The sequence below is a fragment of the Nomascus leucogenys genome, chromosome 18 (assembly GCF_006542625.1).
Source record: "Nomascus leucogenys isolate Asia chromosome 18, Asia_NLE_v1, whole genome shotgun sequence".
NCBI classification, from domain to species: Eukaryota; Metazoa; Chordata; class Mammalia; order Primates; family Hylobatidae; genus Nomascus; species Nomascus leucogenys.
Window position 1 is genome coordinate 100,732,227 of NC_044398.1, and position 13,638 is coordinate 100,745,864.

Here is a 13,638-nt window from a genome sequence, read left to right on the forward strand (position 1 = left end):
GCGTGAGCCACCACACCCAGCTGTACGTCAGCTTTTAAAAGCTCCCGTTTGAGTCCTTGGGGCTTGGTTTACATTTTCCTTTTCTTCCGGGCCTTCTCTGTGTACAGACTTAATGGCATTTTTAGCTCCGCGGTCCTTGTGCACCTGATCCATGGTTTGACGGAATCAGTGTGGTGTTCATGGAAGCCAGATCTTGGTTACTCTGATGCCCCATCAGTGTGTGTCTTCGTGTGGACGTGGGCAGGCGGTTGGAATGTGTGCCTCCTCTGAAGCATGGTCTTGTCTTAGAACTGAGGAAGGGACAGCCAAGAAGTGACTCGGACCCAGGACTAGGCTTAGCTGTCAGGCCAAGAAAGACCCCACTGTAGGTTCTGGGTGGAAGTCCAGGGTGTTCTGGAGAACGTCATATTTCACGGGTCTGGCAGGAGACAGAACTCATGGAAGTTTGCCTTGGAAGTCACAGCAACGTCCCATCCCTCCACGAGGCATGACTCTGAGACATAAGTGCCAGGCAGGCAGGAGGCAGCATGCATGCAGCCAGCGCATAGCAACATCCCTTACTGGTGCCAGGGCTGTCACCAGGCTAATGCTCTAGGGCAAGATTTTACATCTAGAAAAGGAACTAAGATGAACAAGGCCTGGTGTGGGGTATTTGAGGCCCCAGAGGGATGCCCTTGACAGGTCACCCAGCCTGAGGCTCAGGAGAAGCTATGTCCTGCTGTCATACCTGATGCTTGCTGCCTGCAGCAGGGGACTGCAGTAGGGGACACTGGCTGCTGAGACTGGGGGCCGGGCAGGAGCTCCTCAGCTCCCTCCTGTTTTGGGAGAACAATTCCCTAAGCTTGGAAGCAAGAGAAAACCAATCTCAAAGGAAAAGACTGACAGATTTCAGCATGTACAAATTGGAAATTTGCCAGACACGAAAAGGCCTAATGGTGATTAAAAAAAAAAAAAAAAAGCACATAGCAGACTGGGGAAAACCTTTGTGGCAAATGACACAGAGCAAATATCTTTTGTTAGAAAAAAAAAGTTTTGTTAGTAAGATTAGTCGGTTAGTCCCCAGCAAGACAGAGAACCTGAGGGGGAAGAAAAGTTGGCTGGAAAAACCGGCTCCTAGGAAAGCCCCAGGAGATAGAACGTGTATGAGACTGGCATGGCGCAGGGAGTGCTCAATTCTAGCCTCAGTTTTGCCTCCAGATGTCCATGCCTTAGACCCACTAATATGCCTGATGAGAATTCAGCCCTCAGGCTGGGTGCAGTGGCTGACACCTGTCATCCCAGCATTGGGAGGCTGAGGCAGGCAGATCACCAGAGGTCAGGAGTTTGGGACCAGCCTGGCCAACATAGTGAAACCCTGTCCCTACTAAAAATACACACACAAAAAAAAAATTTAGCTGGGCATGGCGGTGTGCACCTGTAATCCCAGCTACTCAGGAGGCTGAGGCAGGAGAATTGCTTGAACCCAGGAGGCAGACGTTGCAGTGAGCCGAGATCGCACCACTGCACTCCAGCCTGCGTGAGAGAGCAAGACTGTCTCAAAAAAAAAAACCAAAAAAAAACAAAAAAAAGGCTGGGCGCAGTGACTCACGCCTGTAATCCCAGCACTTTGGGAGGCCGAGGCAGGCGGATCACGAGGTCAGGAGATCCAGACCATCCTGGCTAACACGGTGAAACCCCATCTCTACTAAAAATACAAAAAATTAGCTGGGCGTGGTGGCATGCACCTGTAGTCCCAGCTACTTGGGAGGCTGAGGCAGGAGAATCGCTTGAACCCGGGAGGTGGAGGTTGCAGTGAGCCAAGATCGCGCCACTGCACTCCAGCCTGGGCCACAGAGCGAGACTCCGTCTCAAAAAAAAAAAAAGTGATCACGTGTGTAATTTTTTTGTGTGTGTTGTGTTAGTTACAAAGTGGAAGTGACAATCACATCACTCTTTTCATTTGCTGTCAGGGTGTGGTGCGTTTCCTTCCTTCTCCCGTGGGACCACTGAGCGGCCATGGGGGTCCTGAGCTGAAGTCACTCTGTTGCCCCAAGCATCTCTCCCCCCATGGACCCCATGCACATGGCCCTCTGCCCTCGGGAGCAGCTCCTTGAGGTGGCTGGGCCATCCTCTGCTCCCGCACTCAGGGTACATCCGGGAAGGCTTCCTGGCCGTGCAGCATGCTGTGGACCGGGCCATCATGCAGTACCATGCCGATGCTGCCACACGCCAGCTGTTCCAGAGACTGACGGTGACCATCAAGAGGTTCCCGTACCCGCCGTTCATCGCAGACCCCTTCCTCGTGGCCATCCAGTACCAGCTGCCCCTGCTGCTGCTGCTCAGCTTCACCTACACCGCGCTCACCATTGCCCGTGCTGTCGTGCAGGAGAAAGAAAGGAGGCTGAAGGTGATTGCCTGCTTTGGCTTCCCAACGCTCTAGAAACCGCACTGTCCTGGGGAGGCCATGTCCAAAGGTTTGGTGTTTTCGTTTTTTTTTTTTTTTTGAGAGAGAGTCTTGCTCTGTTGCCCAGGCTGGAGTGCAGTGGCGTGATCTCGGCTCACTGCAAGCTCCACCTCCCGGGTTCACGCCATTCACCTGCCTCAGCCTCCCGAGTAGCTGAGACTACAGGCGCCCACCACCACGCCTGGCTAATTTCTTTTTTGTATTTTTAGTAGAGACGGAGTTTCACCGTGTTAGCCAGGATGGTCTTGATCTCCTGACCTTGTGATCTGCCCGCCTCGGCCTCCAAAAGTGCTGGGATTACAGGCGTGAGCCACCGCGCCTGGCCAGAGGTCTTTCTATATTGCCAAGGCTGGTCTGAAACTCTTGGCCTCAAGAAATTCTCCCATCTCAGCCTCCCATCTCATTCTCCCATAGTGCTGGGATTACAGGCATGAGCCGTCACACCTGGCCAGGGGCTTGTTTTGAGGCTGCCCAGTTGTTCATCTGCTTGGTGCCATAAATAACTTTCATAAAACTACGCAGCATTGAGGGAGTCAGCAGTGGGCTATAAAATGATTCTGAAAAAAAAAAAAAAAAAAAACAATAAACCGTGTGCACATATACAGATACACAGATCAAACAAATAGGGCAAAACATGAAACGGTTACTGAACCTAAGCGGTGGGAATGTGAGAGACCGTCGTGCTCCTCTTCCTGCTGTTCTGTAGGTCAGAAATTATGCATAAGAAAGGGCTAGCCCTGGGCACTGGCTCACGCCTGTAATCCCAGCACTTTGGGAGGTCGAGGTGGGTGGATCACTTGAGGTCAGGAGTTCAAGACCAGCCTGGACAACACGGTGAAACCCTGTCTCTACTAAAAATACAAAAATTAGCCAGGCATGGTAGCGTGCACCTGTAATCCCAGCTGCTTGGGAGGCTGAGGCACGAGAATCACCTGAACCTGGGAGGCAGAGGTTGCAGTGAGCCAAGATCGCACTACTGCACTCCAGCCTGGGCAGCAGAGCAAGACTCCATCTAAAAAAAAAAAAGAAAGAAAAGGAAGAAAAAGAAATGAGGAACTGAATGTTTATTTTTAATTAACGTCAGTTGAAACGGCCATACTTGGCTGCTGGCTGCCATATTGGTCAGTGTGGCCGCCCCAGGACTCCCCAGGCACTTTTGGTCAGTGAAGGAACTGGGTTTCCTCATCACCACTCCTGACTCCTTGGTGGGGCAGGTGAGGAAGGAAGGTGTGGTCAGAGCCGCCCCATCACTGCACCTCATCCTTCACTGCAGAGGTTCTGGGCGCCTCCTTTCAGAGTAGGGGAGGATGAGGGAATGAATAGCTATGGCATCCACCACTATTGTCTGATCTGTGGTCACGTCTCACAGCCAGGGAGGCTGCTGTTGGCGTGGTTGGGAACTGGCAGGGTCTTTTGGCCCACCGCCAGAAGGACTGGCCTCCTGCCACCTGACGTAGGATCTGAGCTGCAGCGCACAGCTTCGGGGGACTATCTCAAGTACCAAGAAAGACTGGAGAGCATGCAGTGGGAGTGTGGAATCGCTCCATAGAATGGAGGGCTGGCCGGGTGCAGTGGCTCATGCCTGTCATCCCAGGACTTTGGGAGGCTGAGGCAGGCAGCCTCTTGAGCCCAGGAGTTTGAGCAAGATGAGCCTGGCCGACATAGTAAGACCCTGTCTCTACAAACAAATTTTTAAAAGGAACCGGGCATGGTGGGGCCCATCCGTAGTCCCAGCTACTCAGGAGGGTGAGCCGGGAGGCTCGCTTGAGTCCAGGAGTTCAAGGCTGCAGTGAGCTATGACTGTGCCACTGCACTCCAGCCTAGGTAACACAGCAAGACCCTGTCTCAAAAAAAAAAAAAAAAAAAAAAAAGAGGAAAGGTAGGAGAGGGCAGTTTCGTTTTCCACTCAAGGTTAAACATTGTCGAATGCAGGGCTGCTGGGACAGTCGGATTCAGGCCTGCTGCCGTCCAGCCTGGCACGTGCCATCCTGGCGGGCCCCCAGCAGCGTGACGGCTTCTCTCCCCAGGAGTATATGCGCATGATGGGGCTCAGCAGCTGGCTGCACTGGAGTGCCTGGTTCCTCTTGTTCTTCCTCTTCCTCCTCATCGCCGCCTCCTTCATGACCCTGCTCTTCTGTGTCAAGGTGAGCGTGGCATCGGTGGGGCTCTGGTGAGGACAGGGAGAGCCAGGGCACCCCAGGAGGGCCCTCTTGGGAAGAACTCTGTGGTCAGCGACTTCAGAGAGTGTCTGTCCCTCATGGGGGAGAGGAGCTGTCATGTCCCACTCCTCTCGGTGGAGCTGCGTCCCTGTGACCAGGGATGGTCAGGAGTCCTCCTGGTCCACCTCCGCCGGCCTACCATGCCCGACTCCTGCCTGTGCCCTGCAGGTGAAGCCGGATGTAGCCGTGCTGTCCCGCAGCGACCCCTCCCTGGTGCTGGCCTTCCTGCTGTGCTTTGCCATCTCTACCATCTCCTTCAGCTTCATGGTCAGCACCTTCTTCAGCAAAGGTGAGCCCCAGTCATGGGGCAGAGTGGGGTTACCAAGGGGCCAAAGGCCATCTACATGGAAATAACTCAGAGGCTATGATCAGAAGGGAGAGGGGCCTGGTGAAGCTGCCCAGGGAGGAGCTGACCAGGGGAAGATTGGACTGGGGAGGAGGAAAGTCAGAGTAATTTAGGGAGAAGGAGAATTCAGAGAAGGCAGGTATGTGGCTGGCCATGCCAAGCGCTGTCCAGCAGCCCAAAGGGAAGGCGAGCCAGAAGTGAGGACAGTGAGCCCGGCCGTGTGCAGAGCCTTGCGGTGACAGTTACGTTGAAGGTCATTTCTCTTGTCTGGATTTTGTATGTGACTTTGTTATCATTCTCTTTTGCTTCTTTGTTTTCCTTTCCTGCCTTCTGTTGGGCTGATAAAGTCTCCTCTAGTGCCTTTTACCTTGGATGATTCAGAGGCTATAACTTGTGTTTCTCTTTTTTTAGTGATCACCTTTAATGTTTCACTTAATTACTTACCTCTAAAATTCCAAAAAGTGAAGTTATTCAGTATGCCCAGCCTCCTCCCAGATAAAACTCCAACCTCACCACCACTCTGAGTACTTTTAGAGGTTCCCAGTTTTGTTTTGTTTTTTTTTCGAGCAGTCTTGCTCTGTTGCTCAGTCTGGAGTGCAGTAGTGCAATCTTGGCTCACTGCAGTCTCTGCCGCTGGGGTTCAAGTGATTCTTGTGCTTCGGCCTCCTGAGTAGCTGGGATTACAGGCGTGTGCCACCATGCCTGGCTAATTTTTTTTTTTTTTTTTGGCATTTTTAGTAGAGACGGGGTTTCGCCATGTTGTCCAGGCTGGTCTTGAACTCCTGACCTCAAATGATCCACACTCCTTGGCCTCCCAAAGTGCTGGGATTACAGGTGTGAGCCACTGCGCTTGGCCTTTTTTTTTTTTTTTGAGACTGCCTCTTTTTCTGTTGCCCAGGCTGGAGTGCAATGGCACAGACCCAGCTCACTGCAGCCTTGAACTGCTGAGCTCAAAGCTATCTTCCGGCCTCAGCCTCCTTAGTAGCTCGGACCACCAGTACCTGCCACCACACCTAGCTTTTTTTTTTTTTTTTCCTCACCATGTTTCCCAGACTGGTCTCGAACTCCTGATCTCAAGTGATCCTCCTACCTCAGCCTCCCAAAGCATTGGGATTACAGGTGTGAGCCACCATGCCTGACCTCCTAACTTTTATTGTTGTCTAGTTTGTTTTATCATTTAAGAAAACCTAAGTGACCAACCATGGTAGCTCACACCTGTAATCCCAGCAGTTTAGGAGGCCAAGGCAGGAGGATCACTTGAGCCCAGGAGTTTAAGACCAGCGTAGGCAACATGGCAAGACCCTGTCTCTACAAAAAAAAAAAAAGAAAAAAGTTTAAAAATTAGTCAGGTATGGTGGCATGCCCCTGTGGTTCTAGCTACTTGGGAGGCTGAGGGGGGAGCATTGCTTAAGCCCGGGAGGCGGATGTTGCAGTGGGCTGAGTTTATACCACTGCATTCCAGCCTGGATAACGAGAGGGACCCTGTCTCAAAAAAAGAAAAAAAACATAAGCAGTTATTTCCTATGTGACATTCCTGTGCTTTGCCAGCATATCTGATGTGCACGTGATTTTCGTGTACCCAGCTTTTTAGAGTCACTCTTCTCTGTGTTGAAGCACATCTTTGAGTAGTTCTTCTAGTGGGCATTGGTAAGTGGTCAATGCTTTCGACTTTGTATGTCCAAAGGTGTCTTTATTTTGCCCTCACCCCTGTATAGTATTTTAGCTGCCTGTGAAATTCTCCACAGATAGGTATTCTCCCTTGGCAATTTTATAATGTTACCTTATTGCCATCTGATACTCATTGTTGGTGAGAGTCTACCAAAAGTCTAGGTGTGTTTTTCTTTATGAACATTTCGATCTGAGGGCTCATGTGTCTTTGATTAGAATTTCAATGAGATTTCTGGTAATATCTCATCAGACTTTGCTGTGTGTGTGTGTGTGTGCGTGCGCGCGTGTGTAAAATACATACAACAATTTACGACCAGGCACCATGGCTCACGCCTGTAATCCCAGCAATTTGCGAGGCCGAGGCAGGCGGATCTTGAGGTCAGGAGATCGAGACCATCCTGGCCAATACAGTGAAACCTCGTCTCAACTAAAAAAAAAAATACAAAAATTAGCCGGGTGTAGTGGCGGGTGCCTGTAGTCTCAGCTACTCGGGAGGCTGAGGCAGGAGAATTGCTTGAACCCAGGAGGCAGAGGTTGCAGTGAGCTGAGATTGTGCCACTGCACTCCAGCGTGGCAACAGAGCAAGACTCCGTCTCAAAAAAAAAAAAAAAAAAAAAAAAAAAAAAAGACTGGGCATGATGGCTTATGCCTGTAATCCCACTTTGGGAGGCCAAGGCTGGCAGATCATCTGAGGTCGGGGGTTCGAAACCAGCCTGACTAACATGGAGAAACCCTGTCTCTACTAAAAATACAAAATTAGCCAGGTGTGGTGGCACGTGCCTATAATCCCAGCTTCTTGGGAGGCTGAGGCAGGAGAATCAGTTGAACCCAGGAGGCAGAGGTTGCGGTGAGCTGCGATCACGCCACTGCACTGCACCCTGGGCAACAAGAGTGAAACTTGCTCTCAAAAAAAAAAAAAAAAAATTACCACTGTGGCTGCTTTAAGCATTCACATCGTTGTGCAGCCACCCCCATGTCCACCTCCAGAATGGTTTTCATGTTTCCTGACTGAAAACTCAGTCCCTGTGAAACACTGACTCCCCCACCCCCGTTCCCTGGAAACCAGCATCCTACTTCCTGTCCCTATGAGTTTGATGACCCTGGGACTTCATGTAAGAGGAATCGTACAGTGTTTATATGCTGTGCCTGGCTTATTTCACTGAGCATAGCATCCCCAAGGTTCATCTGTGTTGTAGCCTGAATTCCCCTCCTTTTCAAGACTAGATGATATTCCATAATCTAGATGGGCCACATTTTGTTTACTTGTTCATCTATCCAACTTGGGTGCCCCTATGTTGTGGCTGTCATGAGTGTGCTGTGCTGGACATGGGTCCCTGCTTTTTATTTTTGGGCGTACACCCAGAAGTGAAGTCACTGAATCCTATGGCAATTCCGTGTTTAACTTTTGAGAGAGACTGCCAGACTGTCTTTCCCACAGTGTCTGCACCGCTGCGCATTCCCAACAGCAGCACACAGGTTGCCAGTCTCCTGCATCCTCGTGAACACCTGTTGTTTTCTGATTGATTGTTTTTTATAGTCGCCATCTTAATGGGTGTGAGGGGGTATCTCTCAGTCTTTCACATCTCTTAATTACTGTTTTTTTTTTTTAGAGATGGAATCTCGCTCTGTTGCCCAGGCTAAGTGTAGTAGCACAATTGGCTCACTGCAACCTCCACCTCCCGGGTTCAAGTGATTCTCCTGCCTCAGCCTCCCAAGTAGCTGGGATTACAGGCGCCCGCCACGATATCCGGCTATTTCTGTAGAAACCGGGTTTTGCCATGTTGTCCAGGCTGGTCTCAAACTCCTAACCTCAAGTAATCCTCCCACCTCCGTCTCCCAGAGTGCTGGGATTACAGGCATGAGCCACCACACCCGGCCTCTTAATTTCTTTTTTTTTTTTAAACTATACTTTTACAACCTCCTTTCTTCTTCTTTTTTTTTTTTCTTGTGTCAGAGTCTCACTCTTTCGCCCAGGCTGGAGTGTAGTGGCACAATTGGCTCACTGCAAACTCTGCTGCCTGGGTTCAAGCAATTCTCCTGCCTCAGCCTCCGAGTAGCTGGGACTACAGGCACATGCCACCATGCCCAGCTAATTTTGTATTTTTAGTAGAAACAGGGTTTCACCATGTTGGCCAGGCTGGTCTTGAACTCCTGACCTCAGGTGATCCACCAGCCTCAGCCTCCCAAAGTGCTGGGATTATAGGCGTGAGCTACCACACCTGGCCCCAGATCGTCTTATAGTGACACCTAGATGCTGCTTGCCTTTTCCACCATGCTGACATTTGTAGTGATGGTGCAAAAACAATGATGAGCAAAACCACCAGACCCTAAGCATAAATGAAGACACCAAGCCATACTTATCATTGTGTTCTCCACTGCCACATACTCACAACAAGCAAACAAACAAATGATGCCAACTTATTTTTTTAATTTTTTTTGTTTCGAGACATGGTCTCGTTCTGTTGCACAGGCTGGAGTGCAGTGGCATGATCTCGACTCACTGCAGCCTCTGTCTCCCAGAGCTCAAGTGATCCTCCCACTTCAGCCTCCCAAGTAGCTGGGGCCACAGGTGTGCAACACCATGCCTGGCTAATTTTTGTAGTTTTTGTAGAGCTAGGGTTTCACCATGTTGCTCAGGCTGAAAAAAAAATGCCAGTTTCGGCCAGGCATGGTGGCTCACGCCTGTAATCCTAGCACTTTGGGAGGCCGAGGCAGGCAGATCACCTGAGGTCAGGAGTTCGAGACCAGCCTGGCCAACATGGTGAAACCCCGTCTCTACTAAAAATACAAAAAAAAATTGTCGGGCGTGGTCGTGGGCACCTGTAATCCCAGCTACTCAGGAGGCTGAGGCAGGAGAATCACTTGAACCCGGGAGGCGGAGGTTACAGTGGGCCGAGATTGTGCCATTGCACTCCAGCCTGGGCAACAAGACTGAAATTTCACCTCAAAAAAAAAAAGAAAAAAAATGCCCATTTCACTCATGAATGTCCTTGACAAAGCAGTAAAAAAAAAACTTTATTAAATCTCGACTCTCAAATATACTTCATTTAGTATTCTGTGTGACGAAATGGGATGTACACGTATAGTACTTGTACTGAACCATGGATTATCTGGAGGAAAAGTACATGTACAGTTGCTTGAGTTGTCAGCAAAACTAGCCACTTTTTTTACGGGGCACCATTTTTGCTTGAAGGAGCAACCACTAGACTATAGTTATTCCCCCTCGGGTATTTGGTAGGCATTTTCTCCAGTATGAGCCTGTCTTTTTAAGGAAAACAATTGGTAGTTTCTGACATCAATACTGCAGTTCAAGCTTTCAGGCAAAAAATAGAATTTTGCAAACTCAAATCTGTGACTTCCTAGTACTTAAAGAACTTTTTATGGAGCCAGTGATAACATTAACAAATTTAATTTTTTTAATATTGTATGATAAAATATGCCAATGTTTGGAACATCTGTGTAACTCAAAAAGCAGTATTTTCCAAATGAACTAATGCATCATGTTATAAAATCATGCAAAAGTAAAAATCCAAAGTGTGGCCAGGCACAGTGGCTCATGCTTGTAATCCCAGCATTTTGGGAGACTGAGGCAGGCAGATTGCCTGAACTCAGGAGTTCAGACCAGCCTGGACAACATGGTGAAACCCTATCTCTACTAAAAATACAAAAAATTAGGCCGGGCACAGTGGCTCACGCCTGTAATCCCAGCACTTTGGGAGGCTGAGGTGGGTAGATCACCAGGTCAGCAGTTCAAGAGCAGCCTGGCCAAGATGGTGAAACCCCGTCTCTATTAAAAATACAAAAATTAGTCGGGATGGTGGCGGGCGCCTGTAATCCCATCTACTCAGGAGGCTGAGGCAGGGAATTGCTTGAACCTGGGAGGCGGAGGTTGCATTGAGCCAAGATCATGCCACTGCACTCCAGCCTAGGTGACAGAGTGAGAATCTCTCTCCAAAAATTAAAAAAAAAATCCAAACTGCAGGATAAACCAATGGATGTTAATGTAACACAGCGCAAAACGTGCATTGGTTACTTTATGGCAACTAACCTTTCCGAAATTACTGCTTATTCAGTGGCGCTTGAATGGTATAGTATCAAAGAAGAATATCCACAGATATCTGTAAAAATCATTACAATACCCTTTACTTTTCCAACTATATATCTGCATGAAGCCAGATTTTCTTTATATACATCAACCAAACAACATAAAAGAGTAAATAGGGCCGGGCGCAGTGGCTCACGCCTGTAATCCCAGCACTTTGGGAGGCCAAGGCGGGCGGATCATGAGGTCAAGAGATCAAGACCATCCTGGCCAATATGGTGAAACCCCGTCTCTACTAAAAATACAAAAATTAGCTGGGTGTGGCGATGGGCGCCTGTAGTCCCGGCAACTCGGGAGGCTGAGGCAGGAGAATTCCCTGAACCCAGGAGGTAGAGGTTGCAGTGAGCCAAGGTCGTGCCACTGCACTCCAGCCTGGCGACAGAGCGAGACTCCATCTCAAAAAAAAAAAAAAAAAAAAGAAAAGAAAGAAAAGGGTAAATAGGCAGATATGAGGACCGAGCTGTAATCTGTTAAATCAGACATTATGTAGGTTTACAAAAATGTGAAACATTGTTCCTGACTCAAGCACCAGAGGTGGGGAAAAAGACCAATAAAGAAAAAAAAAAATCAGCCGGTCTTGGTGACTCACGTCTGTAATCCCAGCACTTCGGGAGGCCAAGGTGGGCAGATTGCTTGTGCCCAGGAATTCAAGCCCAGCCTGGGCAACATGATGAAAACCTGTCTTTACTTAAAAATACAAAAAAAATTAGCCGGGCCCAGTGGTGCGTACCTGTAGTCCTCGCTACTCAGGAGGCTGAAGTGGGAGAATTGCTTGAGCCCGGGAGGCAGAGGTTGCAGTGAGCTGAAATCACACCACTGCACTCCATGCTGGGCGACAGAATGAGACCCTGTCTCAGAAAAAAAAAAAAGAAAGAAAAAGAAAAAAGTTGGAAAAACCACTGCTGCTGTTCTCAATAAATTGTGGAAATTGTGTGTGGGGGTGTTTTGTTTGTTTGTTTGTTTTGAGACAGAGTCTCGCTCTGTCGCTAGGATGGAGTGCAGTGACCCGATCTCGGGTCACTGCAACCTCCGCCTCCCAAGTTCAAGCGATTCTCCTGCCTCAGCCTCCTGAGTAGCTGCGAGTACAGGCACGTGCCACCACCCATGCCCAGCTAATTTTTGTATTTTTAGTAGAGACGGGGTTTCACCATGTTGGCCAGGATGGTCTTGATCTCTTGACCTTGTGATCTGCCTGCCTCAGCCTCCCAAAGCGCTGGGATTACAGGCATGAGCCACCACACCCAGCTGGGGTTTTTTTCATAAATGTATGTTAACTTGTAGTGGATTTATTACTGTTATTCTTAAATTTAACAGAATTTTTACATGTTCTTAGTATTAATTTCTTACAGAATAAATATGGATATATATATATATATATATACATAACCCACATTACAAAAGCCCTTTGTGTCCTTAATAATTTTTAAGGATAGAAAAGGGTCTTAAGACCAATGATTTTGACGCCTGGGCACGGTGGCTCAGACCTGTAATCCCAACACTTTGGGGGGCCGAGGCGGGAGGATCCCTTGAGCCTAGGAGATTTGGACTAGCCGTGACAAAATAGGGAAACCCATCTCTACCAAAAAATTTAAAAATTAGCTAGGCGTGATACTGCGTGCCTAGCCAGAGGTGGGAGGACTTCTTGGGCCCGGGAGGTGGAGGCTGCAGTGAGCCATGATGGCACCACTGTACTCCAGCCTAGGTGACAGAGGGAGACTCGATCTCAAAAGGAAAAAAAAAAAAAAAAAAAGAAAACCGAAGCGTTTGAGCACTGCTGGCATGGACAGAAAACATGCCCATCTCTCCACTCTCAGTGATCCACTCTCTCACCTCTTCCGGCTCCTTCTCACATGTTACCTCCTCGAAGCCTTCTCGGCCGTGGGAAGCCTCTTTTCCCATCCTGTGCCTCCTTGCTGTATCCAGCATGTGTCTCCATCCAGCACACCTTGCTCTCTGTCTCCCCGCTATATTCCAGGCGTGGGAGGGGAGGGATTTTCTCTGTTTTGTGTGGGGCTGCCTCCCTGGTGCCTGAAACAGAGTAGGTGCTCAGTGCGTATCTGAAGAATGAATGAATGAATGAATGAGAGAGATCAGGCAACCCAGGCAGAAGTGGGGCTTAGGCAGGCCGGGCACGGTGGCTCACGCCTGTAATCCCAGCACTTTGGGAGGCCAAGGCCGGTGGATCACGAGGTCAGGAGATCGAGACCATCCTGGCTAACACGGTGAAACCCCATCTCTACTAAAAATACAAAAAATTAGCCGGGCGTGGTGGCGGGCACCTGTAGTCCCAGCTACTCAGGAGGCTGAGGCAGGAGAATGGCGTGAACCCAGGAGGCGGAGCTTGCAGTAAGCCAAGATCGTGCCACTGCACTCCAGCCTGGGCTACAGAGCAAGACTCCTTCTCAAAAAAAAAAAAAAAAGAAGTGGGGCTTAGGCGGGAATCAGGGGTTTGGGATCAGCCACATGAGGTGTGCAGTGTCAGGGAGGCAGCTGGATGGGAGGTGGAGGAGGGGCTGGAGGTGTTGGTGTGGGGGTCCCTGGGATGGGGGCACCACTTGGAGAAGAGGCTGCCGGCCATGCCTGGTGTCCCCCCTGCCGGGGCTTGTGGGTGTAGATGACAGGTGCCAGGAGCAGGTTGGGCGGCTTGGCCCCAGGAGGAGGGGTTTCCCTGTACCTCGGGGAGCCCAAGCCCCTTCTGAGGGCACTGACGCTCATGCCCCCTGGGTCTTCCAACACCTGCAGCCAACATGGCAGCAGCCTTCGGCGGCTTCCTCTACTTCTTCACCTACATCCCCTACTTCTTCGTGGCCCCTCGGTACAACTGGATGACTCTGAGCCAGAAGCTCTGCTCCTGCCTCCT

General features: G+C 49.7%; 1 protein-coding gene across 1 annotated transcript in view; it reads left to right on the plus strand.

Annotated features, from left to right (window-relative positions):
- The window catches only part of ABCA3 (ATP binding cassette subfamily A member 3), a 60,519-nt gene that overhangs the window by 17,961 nt on the left and 28,920 nt on the right, over positions 1–13,638 (plus strand). Inside the window, exons 8-11 of the mRNA XM_030797792.1 lie at positions 2,127–2,386; positions 4,471–4,587; positions 4,831–4,951; positions 13,521–13,631. Of these exons, the coding sequence (XP_030653652.1) occupies positions 2,127–2,386; positions 4,471–4,587; positions 4,831–4,951; positions 13,521–13,631 (609 nt within the window). The remainder of the gene's footprint in view (positions 1–2,126; positions 2,387–4,470; positions 4,588–4,830; positions 4,952–13,520; positions 13,632–13,638) is intronic.